Source organism: Zeugodacus cucurbitae, chromosome 6, assembly GCF_028554725.1.
Source record: "Zeugodacus cucurbitae isolate PBARC_wt_2022May chromosome 6, idZeuCucr1.2, whole genome shotgun sequence".
Taxonomy (NCBI): domain Eukaryota; kingdom Metazoa; phylum Arthropoda; class Insecta; order Diptera; family Tephritidae; genus Zeugodacus; species Zeugodacus cucurbitae.
Genome location: NC_071671.1, coordinates 27176787 through 27202507, shown reverse-complemented (window position 1 = coordinate 27202507; position 25721 = coordinate 27176787). Strand labels below are relative to the sequence as shown.

Sequence of the window (25721 nt, the reverse complement as noted above, 5' to 3'; positions counted from 1 at the left end):
TTTTGTAAAGTCAACCTAACCTCAAACTACACATATGTACGTGCAACTGAATGTACATAACTAATGTATGTATGTTTGTATTATCCATAAATTTAATGATATAAACTAGCAAATCTCAACTAGGAAGAGAGAACGTGCAAGCTACTTCCAGATAAGAGACACACCTTAAACTTGTTTTTTTAGTTTACATGTATGTAACAATAATTAATTAATTAAACAACTTAATTAAATGCAATTTTACAAAAAAAAATATTTGTTATAATAAACCAAATTATTTTTTTTATACCACACCATCACTTTGTTGCTGTAAATATACAAACAATCAAGCTTTATTTGTTTTTCGTTGTATTCTATGTAATTTTCATAAGTTCAATTTAAACAAAAAAAATTAATAATATCTGTACAAATACACACATACACTTAATTAATTAATTAATTGTTTACAACAAACACAATGTATCTGTTTTGCAGTTTCGGTTAATACCGTTTTCAGTTTGACTGTTGCAGCGCTAATCGCTTTGTTCGGCACAAAGCTGGGTCAAACGCTGTGGTGAGGTAGGTCCTTCAAAAGCATTAAGCATATATTGAAGTGATGTGAATTAATTAGTTAAAAAAAAATTATAATTATTTGCAGTGTCCAATTTAAGTCAACCGACACACACACGTTAGCGGCCGTTGAAGACGTGATATTTATGACCATGACGTTACTTACACACACACACACACACCACTTTGCTTTGCGTACAAATGCAGCGTATTATATGTATTTTATCCAGTGATCATGCATTAATTTATGAAATACATATTTATACATATATTGTATATAGAATTTAAATTTATTTTAGATTTTATTTCAACTTGCACATTACACTAATTACGTTCTTAAACAATTTATTTTTATTTATTATTATTATTATTTATTTTATTTATTAAATTTGTTTTTGTTTTGTTGCTTTTAATAAAATATATTTATGTATGTATAATGTTGGCAATAGTTTATTAGAGCTAGCACACTTGATTTGTTGTAGCTTTGCAAGCAGCAAATATAGAAAACAAATTTACATACACACAAATCTGACTCATTTAATGAGCGCTGATGCTATGACTGGATATGATTGCTTTCTTTCTTTTCTGCAACAAACATACATACACAGAACTATCTTCGCAAATAACTTTCCAACTATGCACAGTAATATCAAATAACATGAACAGAGAATATTTTCAATATTTCGATTTTTTGTTTTTTTTTTGTTAACTAAACTAATATTCTTTTTCTAGGAAATATTAAACGCTAAAAGGAAAATATGTTTTTTTATAGTTTTTTGATTTCGTTACAATAAACTGTTCCGACTATCTAAATGATTTTCAATTCAATTGTATGTATTTTATGTAAGTATGTATGTGTGTAGTACCGAGTACTTAAAAGTAAATAAACGCGAATTAGTATGTAGCTGCGTTCAGTTAGCGGCCACCGGTTCCTGACTAAAGTAGGGCGCTGTATTTGGTGTTAACAGTGTATGGCAAATATCACAGACACGTACAATCTTTTTGCGCGGACCCGACGGCACCGTCTTCGTCAGACATTTCTCACAGTAGATGTGACCACAATGGCGACAATGGATTTTACGCACAGTCACCGTGAAATAGGTGTTGCATGTTGGACAATTATCGACATCTTCGTCCTCTTGCCAACGCACTTCTGTATCGGATTTGCGTAGCTTCTCCAAGGACATCTAGAGAAAGAGAGAGAGAGAGAGAGAGAGGAATTGGAAGTAGTTAGAATTTATAATAAAAATAATTAGTAAAAACATAAAATAAAAAATAATATAAAATAAAATAAAATAAAATAAAAATAAAATAACAAAAAAATAAAACAAAATAAAATAAAATAAAATAAAATAAAATAAAATAAAATGAAATAAAATAAAATAAAATAAAATAAAATAAAATAAAATAAAACAAAATAAAACAAAATAAAACAAAATAAAATAAAATAAAATAAAATAAAATAAAATAAAAATAAAATAAAATAAAATAAAACAAAATAAAACAAAATAAAATAAAATAAAATAAAAATAAAATAACATAAAAAATAAAAATTTAACAAAATAAAAAAATACAAAAATTAAAATTAAATATAAAATAATATGAATATTAATACAAACAAAATATTAAAAAAAATATGTATGTATATATTTACCACCCATATCACAATTTTTATATTCAAAAACGAATAAAATAAAGTTAAATACAAAATAAAAATAAGTTACAAAAGCATAATTAAAATCAAATCAAAATAAAAAAACAATAAAATTATTATTAAAAAAAAAATAAAAAATTATATACATATATGTATAAACAATAATTGTTTAAAAAAATTAAAATAAAATACATTTAAATTATAAATTGAACGAGTTAAAAAAACACGAAAAATTAAATCAAAATAAAAATATAAGCAAAACTAAAAAAATCAAAAAGATTAATATTAAAATATTATAAAATAAAAAAATAACAATAAAATTAATACTGAAATAAAAAATAACCAATTAAATATATAAAAAATAATTGTCTTTAAAAAATAAAATAAATTTAAATTAAAAATATGTATGAGTTTAAAAAACAATACGAAAATTAAATCAAAATAACAATATAAGAAAAATTAAAAAAAACAACAAAACTTTTACTAAAACATAAAATTTATAATTACTATCTAAGTGTATAAGCAATAATTGTCTTAAAAAATAAAATAAATTTGAATTACAAATACAAATAAGTTCCAAAATATTAATTATATTAAAATTACAATACAAATTTAAGCAAAAATTAACAAAACAATCATTATAAAATAAAATAAAAAATATTATAAAAAAAATTATCAAAATAAAGAAATAATAATAAGCAAAGATAAATATAAAAAAGTAAAATACAATTGTCTCTTACCTGTAAGTTTTGTGATAATTTCACGAAATCCTTCTGCACTTGCTCGCTAGTGGCTAAATCCTCTTGTAGTATCTTGATTTTTGTCTTATAATCTGCATTCAGTTTGGTTAACTTTTCCTGAAATTTTCAATTTAATAAATAAATTATTAAATAGTACGTAACACAAGTTAGACGAATAATAATAATTACAATGGTGTCCTGCAATTCGATGACCTCAACGCGAAATCTTGATATCTGTCTATTCAGTTCGGCTTCTTTACGTTCTAACGTCGTCTTGGCCGTTTCATAGGTTTGAATGGTTAGCAGATGTTCGGTTAAACGATCCCTAAAAATAGTTATAACATTTTTAATGCTTTATATAATTTTTTTTTTGTTAACAAAAGTTACGGCAAAAATTATTATAACATACTATTAAAGAAATACAAATTAAATTGAATATAATTTACTAATAATAAACGAAACAATATTTAAAAAAGTAACATTTTTAAATGTTTTATTAATACTCTACAAATTTGTGAACAACTAAAACATTAAAAACAAAAAATAAATGCATGCAAATTTTTTAACGTTCCCACTTACTGCAACGATTTGTTGTCGGTTTGCATCTTCTTCTTGTATGCCAAACGCTCATTATTACTTTTTTCCAATTGATCGCGCAAAATTTGTATTTCATCCAGCGAGGTAACACATTGTTTGCGCTGATGTTCACTATTCACACGCGCCTGTATAAGATCGTTTTGCTGTTGCAATATCAATTCTTGCAACTCTTCAACTGTGTTGGGCAAATTTATCACTTGACTCTCGATCTCCAGAGAAGATGCTAAATAACTACCTGATAGAAAGTCATTATCTGCCTGCAAGGTTTCAAGTTGTTTGTTAACGCGTTCACGTTCGTCGGTGACACGTTGCAGCTGGCGCATAACCTCTTCCTTGGTGTCGAGAAACCTTTGCTGTAACTCTAGCAATTGTTCTTCGTTTGATTTTACCTGTTCACGTAATTTTTGTACTTCTGTTTTGTGAGCCTCACGCCGCTCTTGCCATTGATCTTCCAAATCTTTACGCAATGCAGCTTCCTTTTGTAGGTCTTCACGCGAGGCGGCAATTGCCTTTTGCATAGCAGCAATTGTAGCTTGGTCATCAGCGCTTTTCGCTTGCAATTCTTGCAGTCGTTTTTCGTATTGTATACAGGCATCGCACGTTATAGTGTTGATATCTATGGAAGTGGATTTGTTAATGGTTACATCATCCTTTGGCGCATCATTCTCATGCGTTATGGCATTAGTTATTGCGCTACTTTCTCGATTTCTTAATTTGTCATCTGTTTCACGTAATTTTTCCTTCAATGCTTCCATTTCCTCTTGCAACTGCACCACAATTGAACGTAAAACTTCAGCATCTTCTTGCGCCTAAATTTATGCAATGTTATCAAACATATATTTTTACTTAACCATTATTAAAATGAAGTTACTTACGTAGTCTTTTTTGCCACTTTTAGACTTGCTACTTTCATCAATACCGTCTGATTGACTTAAACTATTTCCTATTATGCTGCCGGTAGTATCACCGCCGAGTTTCCTTAAAGTCTTTTTTACGTGACTCAACATTTGCTGCGGTGCCAAACTCGTAGTTTCTGCAGGTTGTTGTTGTACATGGTCGCGGTATTCGCGATTTTCCTGCCAAAGTTTGCTATTTTCTTCTTTCATGCGTTCTAACTCTGCCTTTAAAATTGTCGACTCTTCAATCGTATCTAAATTTAAAAAAAGAAAGAAAGTGTAATATTGAACCGAGTTTAATATTTTTTAATTATTTCTACCTTGCACCAGTTGCTGCAACGAGGATATTTCCTCTTGCGCTTTGAGCTCCTTTACATGCAATTCATTTTCAGACTTTAAATCCGCGACCACGAATTGAGACTTCATTTCATCCAGTTCACGCTGCAATAGTTTACGGTCGGCATGACATTTATTTAGTTCGGTCTCCTTTTGTAAATAGAGCTCCTTCATTTTTGCTCTTTGGGCGTTAAATTCATTTTGTATTTTTCTTTTCTCCTCCCGTAGATTTTCGACAAGCTGTTGCAAATTTTCTAATGGGAAAACATTTAAAAGCAATCAATAAATACATTCGTATAAAGATACCGTAGTACGAAGTGGTATTATTACCGTCGTTTCCTGCTGCCGCCGCATCTGTAGGATCAGAGGTACTACTTTCTTTTGCTTCCATTTTAAAACGATCTTTGCATGATTTACTCAATTATTTTTTGCACTTTAACCAATTTTATAAACTTTCTTCTTCTTACAACTTTGTCAGTCAGAATAGTATAGTTGTGATACCAATTATAATAAATACATTTAAGAGCATGCGTGTGCTTTATATTTGCTCCAACTTCTTGCGTTATGCAAATAGAACAATATTTGATATAATAAATATATATTTTGTAATTGTTTATTCCTATTTCAAAGCAATTAAAAAATATTTGTGATTTTATTTATTTTTTCTTTATATTTGAAAATTGGCAACTCCTACACGTAAGTCAATTCTTCTCTGTTTATTATTATTCCAGCTATTTGGTTATTTGTTCACTTTTTGTTTTTTCATTCCTTTTCTTTTCGTATGCCTTCTGTATCGCTGGACACATGCGTTTTACTGTCAATTCATAATAAAATTATCTTTACATTTCCACAATTTGAAAAGTTTGAAGCACAATGGTAAGATATTGTAATATTTTCGTTGTTGCTTTAATTTAATTATTCTCAACTCACAGGGCAAAGGTAAGAAAGCATTTATCGATCGAAAAAATGCTGTGACGTTTCATTTGGTACACAGAAGTCAACATGACCCTCTGGTAGCCGATGATACTGCGCCTCAACGTGTTCTGGTGGAAGCGACCCCTCAGAACCAAACTAAAACAGCAGATCCCGTAAACACTGTTAAACGCCGTGAAGAACAGCAGAAGTTTGGTATCTTCTTTGACGATGATTATGATTATCTTCAGCATTTAAAAAAGCCAGAGCAGGAAGTAGTTTGGGAGTATGTTGAAAATCCAAATCATGCACGTAAGAGAATTGAAGAAGGCGCAGTAACTACAGCTCCTAAATTGGCATTGCCGAGTTCAGTATTCGCTTCTGAATTTGAAGAGGATGAAGGTATGTTAAACAGAGCAGCGACCGTTTCTGGACCACGACCGGATTGGGATCCAGATGTAGTTGCAGCGTTAGATGAAGATTTCGATTTTGATAATGAAGATAACATGTTGGATGATGATTTTGTTGTCAAGGCAATGGCAGAAGGCGAAGATGACGATGAAGATGGTGAATATGAGGAAGGTGATAGTGATGAAGAGTCATCTAATATGGAGGAAGATGATGACCGAGATTTTGATTCTGACGATTTAAATGAGAGTGAAGAAGATGATGAGGAATTAATGGATCGTCTTGGACCACTATTGCGTGAACGTCGTTTTAATGATGAGGAAACAAAATCTCGATTCACAGAATATTCTATGTCCTCAAGTGTCATTAGGCGCAACGAACAATTGTCATTGTTAGATGATCGATTCGAGCACTTTTACGCAACATATGATGATCCAGAATTGGGTGATCTCGCTTGTGAAGAAATTGAGGGCGATTGGGATCAGAAGCATCGGGTTTTGATGAAATGTTACAGAGAACAAAAATATGGCAAAAAAGTTGAACCATACAAAAAGGAATGGGACCGTGAACGGGTTGGAAAATATCGGAATATAGTTGAGGGTGAACAAGATCCCAATGAGGAATTAGTTGAATTGGAAATGAATGACGATAAAGAGAAGAAATGGGATTGTGAATCTGTGCTCTCGACTTATTCCAATATATATAATCACCCGAAACTCATTGCAGAGCCCACACGCAGAAGTCGTAGGAGTAGTAAGGCTGAATCAAATGATGGGCCAGTTAAAATTGAAATAGATCCGAAAACGGGAATGCCAACAAATGTTTTAAGAAATGGTGATAATAGCCAACTTACTGAGAAAGCTTTAGCAAAACTGGAAAACGGTGCGATTTCGTCGAGCGGTCCAAAGTCACTATGCAATAAGTCGCTGATATCCACATTAAGTGTTTTATCTATACGACCCAAAGATGAAACTCCCGAGGAAAAGCGGGAACGTAAACGACTATTGAAAGAGTATCGGCTGGAACGACGGATCGAAAGGAAGGCAAATGCTGAGGCTTTTAAAGAAGAAAAGAAACGGCAAACGCACGTTAAAATGAATCAGAAGTCTAATCAGCAAGGAAACAAAATTATATAATTTATAAATAAAAATGCTATTAACTATTGCATAAAAATATAAAAATTTATTTTAATAAAAGATGCGGATAATATCCTTTAAATATATAATTTTAAGTTTTTTTCGTCGATCTGTATTTTTTTTTTTTTTTGACGTCGCTAAAGCTGTTTTGAAATTTATTTTGACATTCGAAATTCAGCATTTCTGAAAACAGTACTTTTTGGTGTTTTCGTTTTCTCTCGCAGCTATGCAACAAAATGTACGTAATGAGAAAGTTTTTCGTAAAGCAACCCTGTCAGAAAGTATTGAGTCGAGAAGAACATGGACATAGAAAAGTCAGTTTCGCATCAATGAAGTTATATCGTCGTCCAATTGTTAAAATTTCGGTTTTTTCATTAAAAAAACAGCAAATATATAATTAATATAAAAATGTATTACATAATTTATGGCTTTATACAAAATGATATTGTGCAGTTAATTGTAGATCGAAAAAAGTAAAAAGATATGCAAAAGCAGAAACTTGAATTGCAATAACTGTGCCATTGCATTGGTGTGAGAAAGAGATGGGTCGAATTGGCCAGTGATGCAAGTGTGGCCAATAAGTATAAGAAAAAAGGAGTTGGTTCTATGAGTGTCAGCTGGGTCTGTCAAAACGAATGAAAACAGGAAAATTTGCTTTTGTTTGTTAGTTTGTCTTTAATTCTTCCGCTGTCTACTTTATGCAAATTTGATGAAAAACTGAATTAATAATCGTGAAAAGAAGAAAAGAAAACAAATTGTGGAAAATTTAAATGAGTTTGTGGTAAAGGAATCACAAAATTGAAAAGAACCATTGAGTTGTAGTTCATGGCAAAATGAAAATGCGTATGAAAAAAAATAGTTGCAAAGACATTCCAGCAATTGAAAAAAGAACAGTGAAAAGAGCGTTCTGATAAATAGGAGAAGTGATAGATAGAGAAACGCGAGAAAAGCAAACCTGATGAAAATAAATTGAATAGTAATGGGATACAAAGGAAAAACGAAATCAAAGAACGGGAACGAATAAACGACGCACGACTTTATCCATCCACCACTATACACGGGTAGGAAGAAAAGTGATGCGATAAATCTGAGATCTATAGAAGAAATGTGCTTCAGAGGCTATAGAAAAATTGCAGAAAAAACGAAACGCAACAATTTTGGATATAAACTCGAGTTAATCTCGACTATAAAAAATTGTACACCTCATTTTTGTGACCAGAAATAGGGTCAAAATGAGTCCACAGGTCAGGTAAGTCTGAATTTTAAATAATATATAAATATATATTGCGTACCCGCATAATAGGGCTGATTTATTGTGCATACATACGTACATATTAGCATTTGATTAAAATAATTATTCGCTAAATTTGTACTATTAAACACCACAAAACTACACAGAAAATATTGTAAACAGAAGTTTGTACTTTTTCCTGTTCTAAAGAAAGAAGATGAAAAGCAAAAGCCAAGCTTATTATTTTGTTAATAAATAGGTAGTACTAAACTAACAAAATAGTGTTAAATAATATTCGCATAACACACAAAAGTTTATATTTTTCTCAAATCTAACATTTCGCATTAGAGAATAGCCGATTTAATCCGTATGTGCGAATTAAAAAAGTTGGTTAGGGCGTTTATTTATGTATGTATAGATGTCGAATTGTTATTAAAATACTCAAAAGTGTACATAAATGTATTTTACTGCATAATTTTATGTCACTGAATTAATGCATCAAGTAATCCAAAAAGTAATTCTATGAACCCTATCAAGTAGTGTGACAAGAAAAAATTTCTGATTGTAAGTAAAAGTAGTAATAATTACTAATTGAACAGATGAAGCAATAAAACATTTTAGATATTATTGGTGGTTGTGTCGATATTTCTATTAGGAATTTAATTTTTATCTTTAATGTTTCAAAAAAAATTTTTTTTTTTATTATTTGTAATAATATTTTTTTATATATATTCAAATATTAGATTTCGTTGCATCGGATAAGCTGCTGATCCACTCAAATTTGCTAAGAGTATGAGAACGACCTTATTGGGTACATCAATAACTTATCGCCCAACAACAACCCGACAAAACAAACTCTCATTGACTATGGAATCGCATTCACCTTCTGTGCGACAGAAACTAAATGCTGATCCCATGGCTGAAAAAACGGAACACGTCAATCTCTTAAGTGAGGAGGAGGAAAAGGATCCCCTAGCATTAGATACTGCAATCGAACAACAGAGTTCGCGAAGTAAGCTAACAAGCAGCGCAAAACACAGCCACAGTTTACGGTAAATTATTAATATACTTTTTATGATTTATTGTTGAGTGTATATGATTATATGCAATATTATTTGAATATGATTTTATCCCTATATTTCACCTTACAGACGTCATGTTCCTCGTATCATTGTTAAACCTATACCACCCGAGAAAAAGGTTACAGTTACGGCGACAACAACGTTGAGTAGCAACGTTGCAACGTCAACTGCAACTGCGAATACTGTGATTAATGCCACCAGCGGAAAGAACACAACACCTAGCCCTTCAAGCCGTGCCAGTAGTAGTCGTCGTGCTCAACAGCAAGCTAAAGCAGCAGCTGCTGCTGCTGCTGCTGCCGCCGCCGCCGCCGCCGCTGCTGCCACTGCGACATCAACCGCAGTGGCATCTATAACAACACCCATAACAGCCATTACACAAGCTTCTACTATGCGTGAGGTGTTAGCATCTATACCAGGGTTCAGTTTTAAACCTCGTAGACGGTCTTCCAAGAAAATCTCCACTGCTGCACAAATCGAGCAAACAAAAGATGGAAAAATTGACCTCGAAACACCCGACTCAATATTAGCTTCGACCAATTTGAGAGCCTTACTCAATAAACAAACATTTTCTATGCTGCCTCCCCTATATCAGTATAACCTCATTCAGTTGCTACCAAGCGTTGATCGCGAGGCTATCGAAATAGAACGCAAGAACAATGTCGATTCCACCGTTACTATGGAAGCTATAAAATTGGGTCCATCCAGCCTAAACAATGAGTTCTTTGCACGTGCCTGCTTGGAGTGGCGTGAACGATTGGCGGAAGGTGAATTCACGCCCGAAAATCAAATGAAAATGAAAACCGAAGCCGAGAGAGAAAAGAATAAATTGGATCCATGGAAATTGAAACATTTTGAACCGATTTGGGGTGAAAAGTCTTACAATCGCGCCAGTAGTACTAGTAGCAATAGCAGCAATATAAGTTATAGTAGCGGTAAAAGCAGTGATAGTTATACTAATCTAATAGATGAGCGGCTAGAATTCAAATTGGAGAGTAAAGGTGGCCTGGTCGCCACCATTGTGAAAACATCCACAAAAACACCAACGGCAGCACCAGCATCAACGGCCACATCATTAGCGGCGCAAACGTCAGCAACTTCTACAACGACAACAACAGTGACATCAGCAACAAGTGCTGAGAGTACAGAAAATACAACATCTTCTTCTGTGGATATTAAAGAAGAGGGTGAAGAATTTATTGATGAATCAATTGCTAGCACGAATGTGAACTCATTAAAAAGTGAGCAGGAAATACAGCTAGAGGAGTTGCGACAGCAAGAACAAACAGGCTCGTCTACAACGGATTATGAAAAACAGACTGATACAAATTGCGATGTGGTGAGTGTGTTGTTATAAAAAAATATTTTTTATTTTGGGATTTTAGAGTTTACTAACTTTTTTTTTTATTCAAATAATAATATACTATAGGATAATGTTGGTTGCACCGATTCTTCGTCTACCTTTGATTTATTGCGTAGTGATTCAAGTGGCATACAAAGTGAAACAGCCGGTGAAGAGTCTAAAATATCTGTAGCACTTGCTGCTTTGGAACATGAAAGACAGTTGATTAAGTGTGGGAGCAGCGGCAATATACGTAAACGTTCGGAGTCAGATATTACTTATGATAATCGTACACAGAGTAAGCAAATGAAAATGGAACACCAAATTGAACAGCGCCAACAACAAAAACAACCTGATTATGATATAACTGACGCTGCAACCAGTATAGAACAAGAAGTTAGTCATGCCGTTAAAGATGAGCTGAAAGACACACTTTCGGCCGCTGTGTCGTCAGCGACTTCAAGTTCACAAGAATTGAGTGGTAGCAATAGTTTAACCACCAGTTCATCCACCACAAAAATGCCCACCAACGATAGTTTTTTGTATAACAGCAATATTTACAATACAAAATTCGAGCAGCAAACTAATGCGGCATTATTGCTAAAGGAGACATTGCTTGCCACAGGCAGTGGTGAAGAGTTAGTTGTGGGCAATAGTATTGCTGATATTAGCTTGAAAGCGTCGAACAACTTCTTACAAAATCCAGAAACATCATTTGCAGCAGCAATTACTTCTGTGGCAAATAGTACCTGTAACAGTATTGCAACACTGCTGTCAGGAACGTCAACGTATGTGAATGTGAATGCGGTATTGCCGGCAGTGTCGCCATTGCCAAGTCTCAACAGCGGCATAACACTGCAAAATTTCGCAACTCAAGACAAACAATTGCACGGGTGTTCAATCATTTCAATAGAAGATGGCGAGGATGATGATGATGATGAGCTCATCGAGCAAAAGTTCGCTGACGCACAAAATTATGTTTTGGAATCTGGCGATGTTAGTACAGATAGCAGTGCAGGTAAGTTATATTAAAAAACATATTTCTATGGTTTAAATGGTAAACATAAGATAACTATTTACACCTAATTGTATAAATTATGATTTATAGGTACGAGCAGTGCTTTACTTACGCCTGGCGACGTCGCTAATATAAAGGAGAAGAAATTCATTTTCTGTGATTCAGTTGATCAAGGTAAATATTTGAAATATATATGAGGTACTGGAAGAACACACAAAAGCAGTCTAACTTATTACATATCAATTTAAAGTAATATTAATTAATAGCTGTTGTAATATATAATGTCTAGGTTAGTTTATAAGAAATTTATTACTCCGAAATCTTTTATAAGATTTTCATATACAATACTATTTTTTATTATTTCCCAATTCTCTTCTCATCGGTAGGCACAACAACTCAAACTTGTGACAATCTCTTTGAAAATAAGCAAGATATTGGCAGTTGTATTTCATCAGTGGCAACCTCATCGGCATCCTCGTCCTCTTCCTCATCAATGACCTCGGCACCGACGACTAGTGGTGATGTGTTGTATGCAACAGCGGCTCAACTGTCACACGCCGCTCCAGTAACACTCGAACAAAAGCAACAACAACAACAGCAGCAGCAACAAATCATATTATCGATGACCGGAAAGAGTGGAGAGGATTTGTTCCATCATGTGCAACACGATTGGAACTTCGGTGGTATAAAATTGCAACAGCCAACCGATGCAGCGTCAAGCAGTTTTAACGGTGTGATACAAACGCATCAAGGCGTTATAAAAGTGAAAAATATGAATACGTTATCAGTTGAAGATGCATCTATGCCAAGCGTGGATGCAACTCAAGCTGACGATGTCGCGGAGTGTATGAGTTTTGGTGGTGATGAAGAAGCGGCGGCAATTGTTAATTGTCGTGCTGTAGCTGGTGTCGGTGTAGGCGATGAACACGGAGAAGAAGTAGTTGATGATATGCGGACGGAAGATGTTGAAGATGTCGATGATGACGAGGCGGAGGAGGGGGATGAGGACGACGATGATGATGACGCTGATGATAATGATGCTGTACGTGATATAGTTGATGAATTGCAACAACAACATAGACAACTGCTTAAAGACCAGCAGCAACAGCAACAACAACAACTGCAACATCAACAGCAATTAGAGGAACAACAAGAATTGGGTGAAACAGAAAATCAAGAACATCGTGGCCATTTAACGTACGAGCAACCTGACTATGAGGTAAGCCTAATTTGTAGCATATACTACATTGCTTTAATTGCAATTACATACAATTTTTTGTTGTTATAGTTGGACTCGGATATGATTTGCGATGTTGAAATGTCAACTAATGAAATGGAAGTGTCCAGCACGGTTATAACCAATAGCAATTCCGACGACAGCATTAACGAATTGCATATGGGTGGCGGCAACAGCCGGCTTGATGGTAACGGTGTAGGCAATGTGACCATACAATTGAGCGCCCACTCACCAGCGACTATAGGTCGTTTGGCCCAGCAACAGCAACAGGCGCAGCACTCACAAACACAACAAACATCAACAGAGCGACAAAACACGCCACAACGGCAAATACTACTCGATACAAATGGACAAATTATTGGGAATTTCCTTGTACAACATCAACAACAACAACAACAGCAGCAGCAACAGCATCTCGAACACCAGCAACAACTTTTGCACCACGCCACACAGCAGTTTACCTTTCAGGCAGCACAAACGCAGCAACAGCAACAGCAGCAAACACCAACCTTAGCTCAACACATACAACAGCAGCAACAACAACACGTACAAAAACCTCATCACACGCTGTCGACAATACGAAAAGCGATCGAGTTGAGCACAAATGGTCAACACTATCTTTCGCCGGGTGCTTTAACTGCGCAGCAGCACATGGGTCAACAATTAGTGCTGCAGCAACAAACACCTCAACAAAGACACTTCTTGACACAGCCACAAGTTCCTACGGTGTCGGCAGCAACTAATTGCAATATGGTCACTGCTAGCCCCACACAACATCAGCAGCAGCAGCAACAACAGCAGCATCAAATACATGTGCAACAACAACTACAGCGTTTTCAACAGCAGCAACAGCAACCGCCTATGCCCGCCTTTCAATCATTAGCCACACAAGCACAAGCCAATGCATCAAAATATATTTCGAAGCCAATGAATCTTATAACAATGTCGCGCGGCACGAATGTGGCAACCGTTACGGGCACAAATGCAAGCATCGCTTCGGTCACTATACCGCCCGGCGCAGCTGTGAGTACATACCCGCCTTTTAGTAGCGCAATTGCGAACTCAGCACGCACAGCCGAACTGATTGTGAATGCTGCGCCAAATATTAGTAATGTTAACACATCGAATGTGAGCGTTGCAAATACAAATGCCATTAAGGGTCTAACACCAGCTGGCATCCCAACCACAATTGCACAGCAACGGCCAACGAGTAAATTACCAACCAGCGGTAAGGGACGTAAAACCGTAAACAAACTGCCACCAGGAGCGGTGAATTTAGAGCGCAGCTATCAAATTTGTCAAGCAGTTATACAAAACAGTCCAAATCGTGAGAACTTGAAAGCACAATTACGACCACCATCTGCTATATTGAGCCAGCATCAACAGCAGCAACAACAACAACAACCGCAGCAACAGTTGACACAGAGCAATATAGCAACGACAATGACGCTGCAAAGTGCAGTTCCAACAGCACCGGCAGCAGCATCCACTGCCGCTGTATCAGTAGCGACCTCGTCGCCAGCTGCCACCTGCGCTTCGTCATCTCAAAATTTCATCAAACAAGAGGACCTAACAAGCATTCCTGCAAATATAATGGGTGTTGGACGTCCTGGCGTATATAAGGTCAGTTAATTGTCCTACGGCGGAATTATTTTCAATTCATTATTTCACAATTAAATTCTTAACTAATTTATATCACAATTTGTAGGTGATTGGTCCGCGTATGGGATTTCCACGTAAAAAGTATGTGCAACGAAAACCATCGCCCACCCTTATAAGACATCTCTTTACACCACAAACAGCCAACACGCTGCACACCAACGTAACGACAAATCCACGATTGCAACAGCAATTGACAGCAGCAGCAGCTGCTGCTGTGCAACAACAACAATCACCGCAACCACACGACCTACATCAGAATAGTAATGGTGGTGGACAATATGTCTTGGTGCATCGAGCGAATGTCGGAGCAGCTGATAATCAAGCGCCACGAGCATCCAGCGCACCGCCCGTACCACAAACAACACAGGTTCGTTAGTGTGCAGAAACTTGTTAAATTGCCCCTCATACATATATTTAAAGTAGATACCTTATTGTTTTTTATAGAGTCAACTGCACAATATGAATGGAATACCAATAACAGGACGCGGGCGTCCTGCCTCCGTCGACATTGACGCTTCAAATGCAATGCTTGACCACACTATACACAATCAATTGCATCTACAACAACAACAAATCAGTGCGATAAAAACAACAGCAGCGACTGGTATAATGCGACGAAATTTCACGGCAGGTATGTACATAAATATATAAATGGGTACTTATAGTTTATATATCATTCCATGAAAATATAGACTTTTTTGTTAACAAATAACTTAAATGAACATTAACATATTAATTGAATAATATTTTAGGTAAAAAAAAAAATTATTTCACCTTTTTTGTGCAATAATATACTAACACCCCTATTGCAAGTGTTGACTGGCATTAGAATACATAGACTCTAGTCGATTGAGTCGATTATATTTTAATTTGCTATTGTGTAACTCTACAAAACTCAAAAATTGTCTAACGAGTGAAAAATATCTGTTGTGTTGGTTGAGCGAGTGATAGCATCTATAATCGATAATCACACAGTAGTCGATTATCTGCTGCCTGTCGATACTAGCAATAATTGTATAAAAAACTATTTAAATTAGAAATAATTTATAATGTAAAATATTATAATTTCTTACAAAACTACAAAAAAATAATTAAAATTATAACATACTTTTAGGCAATATAACCTATATAATATAATAATTGTATAAAAAATTATTTAAATTAGAAATAATTTATAATGTAAAATATTATAATTTCTTACAAAACTACAAAAAAAAAAAAATAATTAAAATTATAACATACTTTTAGGCAATATAACTTATATAGACAATTTAAGTGGAGCCGCAGCTATTTCCGATGGCAATTACATAGTGACCGCCGCCAATGCTGGCACACTGGATGCTGAACAATTGGTAAGCAAAGCCGTTGCCGTGGCCGCCGCTGCAGCTGGTAATGGCAGTGGTGGCGTCGGTGTTGCTGCTGGCGCTGGCAGCGGCGGTAGTGGTCATATCACGCGCACTGAAGCGGACAATTGTGCCTGCTCCTTGAATGCAATGGTTATTTGTCAACAATGTGGCGCATTCTGTCATGACGATTGTATGAGTGCGTCGAAGGTGTGCGTCTCCTGTGTGATCAGATGAGATAATGAAGTCTCTGTAATAACCTTTTAGGCCTTGCGCACATGTAGTTGAAGTATTTGTGGTTCAGCACTAAACAAAACACAACAATAGTTATATATATATTAGTACTTGAATAGATATACCTAATTGCATATATGGTAGATATATTTACACCAATATATCAACTTGAACACGAATTCTGAATTCTGCAAAAAAAAAAAAACACAAAAACAAACTAAATCAACAAAATAGTAACAATAAAATACAATTTAACAGGTGGTAAATGCATAAATAACTAAATATAAATACAAAATTAAGTTCTGCTATAGAAAAAGTGCTTAATGCAACTATATAAATGCCGAACTATGAGAATCGCTGCCGTTCAGTTTGAACAAGCTTTGTGAATTTTGTATAATATAGCGAAAAGTAGTATGTGTGCACTGGAGGAAACAAAAGAGTAGATTTTTTTTTTTTAACTATTTATCTATTGTTCATCGCATTTTTCTGTGTTTTTAAAAGCATCAATTAAAGTACTAAGAGCAGCGTTCAAGCATTACCTTCCGATTTGCTGCTACTTTCGCTATAATATGCAAGAATTTACATCGAATTCAAGTTATGCCTTTAATGCTGAGACGATAATTCAATCATTTTTCAATATTATTATTATTTTTGTATAGTTTTTTTTGGTATATATTTAACAAGCGTTTAACATAAAAGTCGCATGTTATTAAAAAGTTTTTGAAAGAAAATCTTACTTAAAAATTTACTGTACAGACCACAAATCGCATTAAAAGCTAGAGAAAAAATGTTGTACATTATTGCAATATCAAGACAAGTGAAACGTTAAATTAACAATGAATATTGGTAAACAATTATGCACATTATTTATGCTACTCTACAAGAACTTTTGTGAGAAATTCTGCATAATTTGATTGTGAGATCCTTGGAAAGACTTCAAAGTATAATATAAACGTAAATATATACATATAAATATATTATATATTAATATAGTAGTACTATTTTTTTATTGCATACCATAAATATTTGTAATGAGAAGCCCAGTTTCATTCAACACTTATTTTAGACAACGTATTTAGTATTTTTATGTTATCGTATTATCGTACACAATAAATGCGGTTTAAGTGCCGCTGCATATACAAATGTACATATAAAATGCAAGTGTTTCTGCTAGAACAAAAATTTAAAAAATGCAATGAAATAAAATTATGAATTTTTCACACACACTTGCCCAACGCGAAATTCTCACCATCAATATATTTATTCTCATTGAATACTACAAAATATACATAATATTACATTTGTTTTTTTTTTTACATAAATAAGTATGTATGTCTTTTGAAATTACAAATGTTTCGAAAATTGTTTTCTTTTTCCCGTTATAGTCTGTATTAATAACTACTAATTAATTGCAATAAGCGTTATGTATATGTAACATATAAGTACATTATGTATGTATATTTTTCAATAAACATACATACATAAGTAAATAAAGCATAATAATCTATATATGTATGTAATAAATATTTTGTATATATTTATTGAAATTCGAATATTTTATGTTCGTTACTTTATTAGTTATAATATAAGCTATATTATGTAAAAGTTAATATACACAAACATAAATACATAACACATATATATATATATGTAGATTATACTAAAAATAAGCAAAATGTTTACAATTGGTTCCAACTGTCCGCTGAGACCATACATACCTTTAGATATTAACAAAACTTAATTATAACTAAGTAAGGCTTAACGCTACACACACACATACAATATATATATGTATGCATGTATATTTAAGTGCGTTCCAGCCAACTTTATTGTTCACGCATAAGAGAATACACCAATTTAGTTTTCGTTACAATGCTTGAAGATATATTGGTTAAGTCGCAGACAGACAATGGAACCATGGAGTAAGCGCATATACTGTAAATAATATTTTATAAGTCGCCTAATACGGACACCTTACATAACAAAACAAACATAAATACATAGTACATACATTAACATAAAAGCATATATATATAAATACTTACATAAATACACGCATACACTACTCGTACTGTATTTTAAACTAAATTAAATGAATAAAGAACCGTTGATACAGAAAATAGCATTAAAAACTACATACATGAATAAATACATAATTTTGCTCCTAGACGCACGTATCGCAAAATATCCAATAAATATTATAAAAAAAAACAAATACAAGTTAAAAAAAAGTGTTTTTCTCTTCAAATAACTGTAATGGGAATTATTGAATAATGCAACCCGCGGCAGTAGCATATATGTAAACGGACTTTTATTCGGTCAAGGACTGTTAACCTCCTCAGTCCTGAGCACAAACAGTTAAAATACCGTTTTTTTTTTTATTTTTTTCTAAATTTTCGGAAAAAAGCAACAGTTATTTGATCTAAAAAAATCGAATTTAAAAAAAGGGCTTCGATCAGGCCCAGCATTATTATGTATATTAAAAGCTGTAAAAATTTCATTAAAATCTACTGAGCGATTTTCGAGTTACAGTTGTCACCAGTTCAAAAAACACAGTTTTGCGAAAAACGCATTTAAAGTTTTATACTAGCGTTTTGGAGTGCCCGGGCGCTTTTTGTTATTTGTCGAATAACTCGAAATTACCGTATCAACTTCAAATTTTAACGAAATTGCGAAAAAAAGTGATTTTTTTAAAACTCCTTAAATCGACTATATTCCTCCAAATTATATTTTATATGGGAAAATTTTCTACAACTACGACTACAGCAGCTATTGAACAATGTACCTTAAAAACTAAAGCTTAACAGCCTGCAAAAAACACAGTTGTCACCAGTTCAAAAAACACAGTTTTGCGAAAAACGCATTTAAAGTTTTATACTAGCGTTTTGGAGTGCCCGGGCGCTTTTTGTTATTTGTCGAATAACTCGAAATTACCGTATCAACTTCAAATTTTAACGAAATTGCGAAAAAAAGTGATTTTTTTAAAACTCCTTAAATCGACTATATTCCTCCAAATTATATTTTATATGGGAAAATTTTCTACAACTACGACTACAGCAACTATTGAACACTGTACCTTAAAAACTAAAGCTTAACAGCCTGCAATATATATTTTCGCCGACTTTTTTGCATTGAAAATTAAAAACAAATCGACGATTTTGTATGTAATACCATTGAGTTTATTTAGCGCTTACTTAATATTTTAGTTTAATATGTTAAAAATAAAAACACCTTATAGGTTATATATGAGAATTGTATTAAGTTCAAATGCGAGCAATATGCGATATAAGTATTTTTTCCATATGCCTTAGAGTTCTTCGTGTGTTCTTGCATGTTGGCGTTCCTTTTCCTTTGGGTACGCCCAAAAATACGAAGGTAAACCTTTAACATCTCGTTCTCTTTTAGCAAATGCACTGAATGACGACACACAATTTCCGATAAAATGATTTGACATACCTAATATGGCTAAATCAAGGTGTGGGTCATCATTATTTAATTTATGGGCGGTAACATTCATTCTCGATAATGCTGTATTTAATTCGGTAATCATATGATTTGCATCTGCTGCCACAAATATAGAACGTATCTCATTGGTGGGGTTACTTTGTTTTACGCTTTTAATCAAACGTTTGATTTGTCTGATAATCAGTTCTTTGGAAGGTAAGCACAAATCGAAATATAATGAACCGCGCTCATTATTATAGCCGAGGCATTGTGGTGAAGCGAATAATTGCTGACTATCGCGTACATGTTCACACGCTCGTACCCAGTCAATACCATTGCGCAGATGAATACCAATAAAAGCGCCACGAGGTAATTTATTTTTTATAAAATTACGCTTCATTTCTTCATAAATATTTGACCAACGCAGATAGCGTTGTAAATTTCGATTCTCTGCTTGTACCGGAAAGCTAGCAGGCGCACCAGTAAAGGGTATAACTGGCCATTCTGTAGCCGGATATTTCTCTTGCCATTTTGATGCCATTCCTCTGTGGTGTATATCAAAATTGAGCGGACTATAAAACACAGAATTCACAAAGGATATATTGTACGTATCCCAAAATGGCCCAAAGGGATTTCCATCTTTTGCATGACAGTCCGGTTTCGACGCTTTGTTGGGACTTAATGTTTTTCTCTCCATATAGCAAAAGGAAATACGTTTCTCTTCGGGCCAAATTTTGGGAGCTATTTGCAACATAAAATCAGCCATCAATATAACTCGGTGATACTCTTGTAAGGGCTCCACTTGAAAATATGTGTCGAAAGGAACTTGTGTTGACCGGATTTCACCCTTCCTATATTCAACCCATGGTGGCAAAATTAGTGTACGATTAATGGCTTTTGAAAATGCTAATGCTCCTAAGAAATGATCAGCTTGGTTACCAAATCGACCTAATGACCATAAAGCATATAAACATTGTTACTAAAACTGTGTTAAATAATATTAGAATATATATTGATACGCACCCATGCATGGACAATAAGCCAAATAACCATTGCCATCAACTTCGGAGGCATTGTTGGAGAAAATCAATGTGCAAAAGAAAATTATCCTCAGTAGCACAAGCATTCCACCGGCTTCTCTTTCGATCAATTGGAAAAATGTACAAACAAAAGGAGCAAAGCAATAAACAAAAACTAGGTTAGTGCTGGTAAGTGAACAATTTGAAAAGTAAACAAGAAATATGACAGTGTTGCAAAGCTAACATAGAAATAGGTAGGCTGTGCATTTATATATTAAATAAACAATATATTGAACTGATTTTATTATTATATAATTAATGCTATCAATGTCTGATTCAAGCAATAAAATCAATTAAATATTTCCGTATTTTCATGAATATATATATTTTTTTACAGCAATATTTTCCCAACAGATGTCTCTGTGCTTTATTTTGTTTCACGTGAAGTTTGTGTAATCGCGCATAGGTAACTTGTAAACCCGTTCCCAGGTAGCTATAACACCATTAATTTGTCAAATGAATTCGAATACGCTTAATCAGAAGTCATTCATACCAACACCACCGGAGAAGGGAAGCTTTCCACTTGACCACGAAAGTGTTTGTAAAAAATACTATCTCCTGTACATGAACTGTTTGCGCCGAAACAACGATAACAACTCAAAGTGTCGCCAAGAAGCTAAAGAATATCTTGGTTGTCGCATGCAAAACAATTTGATGGAGCAAACACAGTGGTCTAAGCTGGGCTTTGAAGACGAGCATAAGACAAATACAAAGGAAAATAACAAAAACTAATTGCAATAAACCAAATTAATATCAATCAAACATCAAAATAAGATAACAAAAAATTGCAAAGAAACCAAATAGAAGCTATGATGAGACCACAAAAGAACATATTAATCGGTGTTACGGGTAGTGTGGCGACTATCAAATTGCCATTGCTAATTGAAAAGATACAAGAATACGAGAAAGACTACACTATAAATGTGAGTACATGCATACATAATTGCGAATTAATTAAAATTTTATTGATTACAATACATACACAATTCGTAGATTAAAATTGTGCCCACAGAGCACGCTAGACACTTTTTTGAAAGTACGCTATTGCCTGCAAAGGTGAAAATATTGATTGACGTCGCTGAGTGGTCAATGTGGCAAAAACGAGGTGATCCCGTATTACATATAGATCTTGGAAAATGGGCAGATATTTTACTTATCGCACCGCTCAGTGCAAATACTTTGGCTAAAATAGCAACGGTACGCTTGTTTATAGCTCGCTTGTTTATCAATATTATTTTACATGTGTTCTATTTAATTTTAGGGCATCTGCGACAATCTGCTAACCTGTATAGTACGTGCCTGGGACCTGCACAAGCCTTTACTTTTCTGTCCAGCAATGAATACTCGCATGTACGACCACCCACTGACCTATGAACAAATAAGCAAACTTAAGTCCTGGGGATACACCGAAATACCTTGTATATCTAAGATGTTGATGTGCGGTGATACGGGCAATGGTGCAATGGCGGAAGTGTCTACAATCGTTGAACGATTAAAACCGTTTTTAGAAAAATCATAGCTTCCAAATTTTTTACTTATGTGCAGACATAATTAGATGTATTTAGATAATAATTACAAATATTTGGTACATGCGTACTGTGAAGTGACGTCATTCATCAGCGGTGAATAATTTCCTACAAAGCAATAATTTCCAAATGGAATACATACTTTTAGTTAAGTAGTAGACTAAAAATCAAATTTAAATAAATGAATAAATTTATATACTTACTTGTATCAATTGAAAATGTTTTATAATATATAAATTTATATTGCAATTTAAGTGCTTTTAGTTTCAATGAATTTTATATGAAATATGAATATATTTTATATATGTAGTTAACGTTTTGCCTTGATAGTAATAAAAAATTAATTTATGTCGGATATAAAAGCCGTAAAGCATATTTTAAATAAAAATACATTCACTATGTACTTAAATCTGGTAGCATATACGGTAACTACTTTTACCATCCATTACAAATATTTGAAGAATTGAAACTTTCTTATGTTTGGTTTTCCTTACTTCGAATTAAATTTATTTAAATCATTTATAAATACAAAAGACCAAAATGTTGTTGTCTGTGGCTGTTAGAAAATTGTGAATTCAGTTAATGTATCAATTTTTGACTGCGCGCTAAATCGAGTTGTGCAGCTGAAACACTACCCAAACCTTCACGTACCGAACTCAAATTTTCCTTCCAAGCGTAAAGAAGATCGCGTAACTGTTCCCACTGGGTTGCGCCAAATGTACGATGCATTGTTGATGAGATGTGCACTTTGCGATTGGCCTGGTCGAGACGTGCACGCACTAATTTTGTTTTCAGCACTTCTATAACGAATGGTTCGACTTCATCTTCGGTAATTTGTAATTCTTTTGTGAGTGTTTCAAATGACATTTCCGGATTGCTTTCCGCCAGTTGCATGAAAGTCAATAAACGCATTTTCTTCATATTCTGCTCATGATTTAAGCCTTGGGAAGTAACGAATTCCTTATGATCTTCATAAAACTGTATATACGATGGCAATTTGTCGGATACAAAAATTGACAACAAGTCGTGTATTAAATCACCTTCCAAGAAACGCACCGGTTTTAGTGCTAACAATGGATCCAACAAAAATGTGTTGGGATCAGCAAGTGCAGTCACGATGCACTTCATGGCATCTTCGCGAGCAACACAGGCATTATCTGCTGTGTAGGTGCCCAACAATTCAATCATGACTTTAGCCGACAATTCCAAGTTTGTATCCTTAGTCACGTCGTGTAACAAGCGGTATAGTTTTTGCATTTGCTCACTAGATGGTGGGCAATTAGCAAATTGCGATTTCAACTGATCAACACCTGTGAACACTTCCAAAACTTGGTCACTTTGTTTGGCCACTTGAACTAGATGATAGTAAACATGATAGCGCAAAGGTGATGATGTATCCAAGTTGTTAAATAAACGCCACAACGACTCCAGGCAAACCTTTGCCAATGGCACATTAGGAGCTTTTGTCATTTTTTCACAGTATGCCAAAACAATATTTTCGCCACGATCGAGTGGGATCTATTAATAAGAGATAAATTGAATACAAAAATTTCATTTGTATCACTCAAAAAATACTTACCGTAATCATGATGGAAACAATGCTATTAAGAATGCCATCAATTTGCGAGGGTTCGCCATCTTTAAAGCAAACATCGCATACACCAATGATTTTGTGTAAATCATCTTCAACTCCTTTGTTGGACTTTTCGGATGAAATTTCAGCTCCCAGTTTCTTAAAGAATTTTCTCAGTTCTTGCACCTAAAAAATTAATGCAAATGCTTTAGTACCTCGCTGCATTATATACAGAAAACATAACCTCACACATGGTATGTTTCAGAACATAGCTTCTTAGTTATTATTCAAGGAATTTTCCTGTTTACCTGCTCATCCAAAGATAAGTCAATAAATACCGGAGGTGAATTCATGTTTATTAAGGTTTCAATTTGTGCTTGCAACTGTTTTTCAAAGCCGAATAAATTTACACCCGCAACACCTATGCGCTACACGTAGCAAAAAGAAACACGAAAATGCTTCTTCTTGTGTTCAGCCATTTACACAAATACTGAGAAATATTCACAGTAGTCTTGTATTCATTCATGAAATTGACAGTTTGCGAAAGTAGTGAAACGAAATGGTGTTTCATAAACAACAACAAAGTTAATGGATGATTTTTGTTATTCAAACTCAAAAATAAATATGTAGAGATTTTGTATACTTATTTTTTTATTTACTAAGTATGGTACAGATTTATAACTAACAATTTCCTTTAAAACCTTCATGAGGTTTGTGTATAAAAACTAAACAATTTCCTTTTAATTTTTTTTAAACCAATATTTAAGTCCAAAAATTGGAGTTCAGTTAAATTAAGATTTCTACATTTACAAATATTAAAAAATCATGTTTATTCAATAGGCCGACATGCTAACATGTATACCGGATATAAACCTTTAGGGAAGCTCTGTTGTCGCCAAGTTTTTACAATTCGAAATCCAGCTCCTTTAATAGCAGTCTCGTAAGTTTTCAGTGGCCGTGTTACTGAAGAGTCCTGCTTATCTTCCTCAACCATATTAGACGATGTAACGTTCTCCTTAACGATCAAATAACCTTTGCTGGTTAGACCAATACGCATACGTTGAAAAAAGTTGAAAAGATCGCTTTCGGTGAGGTGGCCCAGCACCCACTGACACCATATCACATCATATTTAGCTGCAGTTGGAGTAAATTCTTGGAGACCCATAGTGTATATTTCACCTAAGCGATTGCTATGTTCATTGCCTTCGATACAATATTCGCGGGCTTTTCCCGTAAAACTGGCATCCTGCTCAACAATGTCGGTTGTGTTAAAACGCGGCATTAATAAATTTTTTGTTATACGCCCAATACCCGCTCCACAATCGAGTGCGTTATTTTTACCCAAGTCTTTTAAATCTCTTAAAAAACTACTTGAACCTTGGATATCGATTCTATTGAGGTATCCTAAACCACCAAGCATGCCGTTTACTGTAGCAGGAACTTCGGACCAATATTTTTGTGCTTTACCGTAAAAATCATTTTCTGTTGCGGCTGTTTGGTCAGCTTGTTGTGCCGGTAAATGATCATTGTTGAGCACGGACATATTGCCACTTTATATACTATAATAAATAAATATTTTTTACAAGAAATGCTGTAAAAATTCTAGTTTACTACACAACACATTTCTTGGCACAACTTATGCAAATGTCAAACTTGCTTACAAAGTGCTGCTTCTTGATAGAGTACATAGTCAAAGTAATTCAGTATGCAATCAGTTTCATGTTGATT

At 34.1% G+C, this 25721-nt stretch overlaps 9 protein-coding genes across 14 annotated transcripts in view; 5 read left to right on the top strand and 4 right to left on the bottom strand.

The window, feature by feature from the left end:
• Positions 1 to 983, top strand: part of Rabep1_0 (trehalase) — a 35272-nt gene extending 34289 nt beyond the window's left edge. For 3 of the 4 annotated variants that reach the window (XM_029042694.2, XM_011190218.3, XM_029042693.2), the window contains exons 7-8: positions 472 to 555; positions 635 to 983. In XM_029042694.2, the coding sequence (XP_028898527.1) occupies positions 472 to 554 (83 nt within the window). In that variant the 3' untranslated portion in view covers position 555; positions 635 to 983. Of the gene's footprint in view, positions 1 to 471; positions 559 to 634 lie in introns of those variants that run through there. The other variant, XM_054233153.1, reaches the window with a different exon arrangement.
• LOC105215975 (rab GTPase-binding effector protein 1) lies at positions 816 to 5285 on the bottom strand. Of its 2 annotated transcripts, XM_054233152.1 has the most exons (8): positions 5100 to 5285; positions 4754 to 5023; positions 4413 to 4687; positions 3773 to 4346; positions 3520 to 3712; positions 3130 to 3265; positions 2941 to 3057; positions 816 to 1733 (listed from the first exon to the last, which is right to left on the bottom strand). In XM_054233152.1, exons 1-8 carry the CDS (start codon positions 5158 to 5160, stop codon positions 1458 to 1460), a joined length of 1902 nt encoding a protein of 633 aa, XP_054089127.1. In that variant the 5' UTR covers positions 5161 to 5285; the 3' UTR covers positions 816 to 1457. The 2 variants fall into 2 exon arrangements, with proteins under 2 accessions (XP_054089127.1, XP_011188518.1); XM_011190216.3 differs by having other exon boundaries at positions 3520 to 4346; positions 5100 to 5278.
• Positions 5286 to 5485: 200 nt separating this feature from the next.
• LOC105215977 (protein LTV1 homolog) lies at positions 5486 to 7314 on the top strand. Its single transcript, XM_011190220.3, has 2 exons — positions 5486 to 5645; positions 5702 to 7314. The coding sequence occupies exons 1-2, from the start codon at positions 5643 to 5645 to the stop codon at positions 7223 to 7225; spliced, it is 1527 nt and encodes a 508-aa protein (XP_011188522.1). The 5' UTR covers positions 5486 to 5642; the 3' UTR covers positions 7226 to 7314.
• Positions 7315 to 7497: 183 nt separating this feature from the next.
• LOC105215978 (polycomb protein Asx) lies at positions 7498 to 18397 on the top strand. 2 transcript variants are annotated; one of them, XM_011190221.3, is made up of 10 exons: positions 7498 to 8474; positions 9200 to 9508; positions 9608 to 10874; positions 10965 to 11895; positions 11986 to 12069; positions 12282 to 13114; positions 13184 to 14755; positions 14841 to 15161; positions 15239 to 15425; positions 16043 to 18397. In XM_011190221.3, the coding sequence occupies exons 2-10, from the start codon at positions 9249 to 9251 to the stop codon at positions 16372 to 16374; spliced, it is 5787 nt and encodes a 1928-aa protein (XP_011188523.1). In that variant the 5' UTR covers positions 7498 to 8474; positions 9200 to 9248; the 3' UTR covers positions 16375 to 18397. The 2 variants fall into 2 exon arrangements, with proteins under 2 accessions (XP_011188523.1, XP_011188524.1); XM_011190222.3 differs by lacking the exon at positions 16043 to 18397 and having other exon boundaries at positions 15218 to 15382.
• Positions 18398 to 19527: 1130 nt separating this feature from the next.
• On the bottom strand, positions 19528 to 21004 carry LOC105215979 (GDP-fucose protein O-fucosyltransferase 1). Its single transcript, XM_011190223.3, has 2 exons — positions 20839 to 21004; positions 19528 to 20763 (listed from the first exon to the last, which is right to left on the bottom strand). Exons 1-2 carry the CDS (start codon positions 20939 to 20941, stop codon positions 19679 to 19681), a joined length of 1188 nt encoding a protein of 395 aa, XP_011188525.1. The 5' UTR covers positions 20942 to 21004; the 3' UTR covers positions 19528 to 19678.
• A 154-nt stretch (positions 21005 to 21158) lies between these two features.
• On the top strand, positions 21159 to 21817 carry LOC114804418 (cytochrome c oxidase assembly protein COX19). The gene has a single exon (XM_029042710.2). The coding sequence runs from the start codon at positions 21351 to 21353 to the stop codon at positions 21624 to 21626; it is 276 nt and encodes a 91-aa protein (XP_028898543.1). The 5' UTR covers positions 21159 to 21350; the 3' UTR covers positions 21627 to 21817.
• Positions 21683 to 22674, top strand: LOC105215981 (phosphopantothenoylcysteine decarboxylase). The gene is made up of 3 exons (XM_011190224.3): positions 21683 to 21817; positions 21888 to 22091; positions 22156 to 22674. Exons 1-3 carry the CDS (start codon positions 21704 to 21706, stop codon positions 22411 to 22413), a joined length of 576 nt encoding a protein of 191 aa, XP_011188526.1. The 5' UTR covers positions 21683 to 21703; the 3' UTR covers positions 22414 to 22674.
• A 216-nt stretch (positions 22675 to 22890) lies between these two features.
• On the bottom strand, positions 22891 to 24470 carry Tango7 (eukaryotic translation initiation factor 3 subunit M). Its single transcript, XM_011190225.3, has 3 exons — positions 24302 to 24470; positions 24000 to 24179; positions 22891 to 23938 (listed from the first exon to the last, which is right to left on the bottom strand). Exons 1-3 carry the CDS (start codon positions 24344 to 24346, stop codon positions 23000 to 23002), a joined length of 1164 nt encoding a protein of 387 aa, XP_011188527.1. The 5' UTR covers positions 24347 to 24470; the 3' UTR covers positions 22891 to 22999.
• Positions 24471 to 24620: 150 nt separating this feature from the next.
• On the bottom strand, positions 24621 to 25688 carry LOC105215983 (alpha N-terminal protein methyltransferase 1). The gene has a single exon (XM_011190226.3). The coding sequence runs from the start codon at positions 25534 to 25536 to the stop codon at positions 24823 to 24825; it is 714 nt and encodes a 237-aa protein (XP_011188528.1). The 5' UTR covers positions 25537 to 25688; the 3' UTR covers positions 24621 to 24822.
• Between the last annotated feature and the right edge of the window lie 33 nt (positions 25689 to 25721).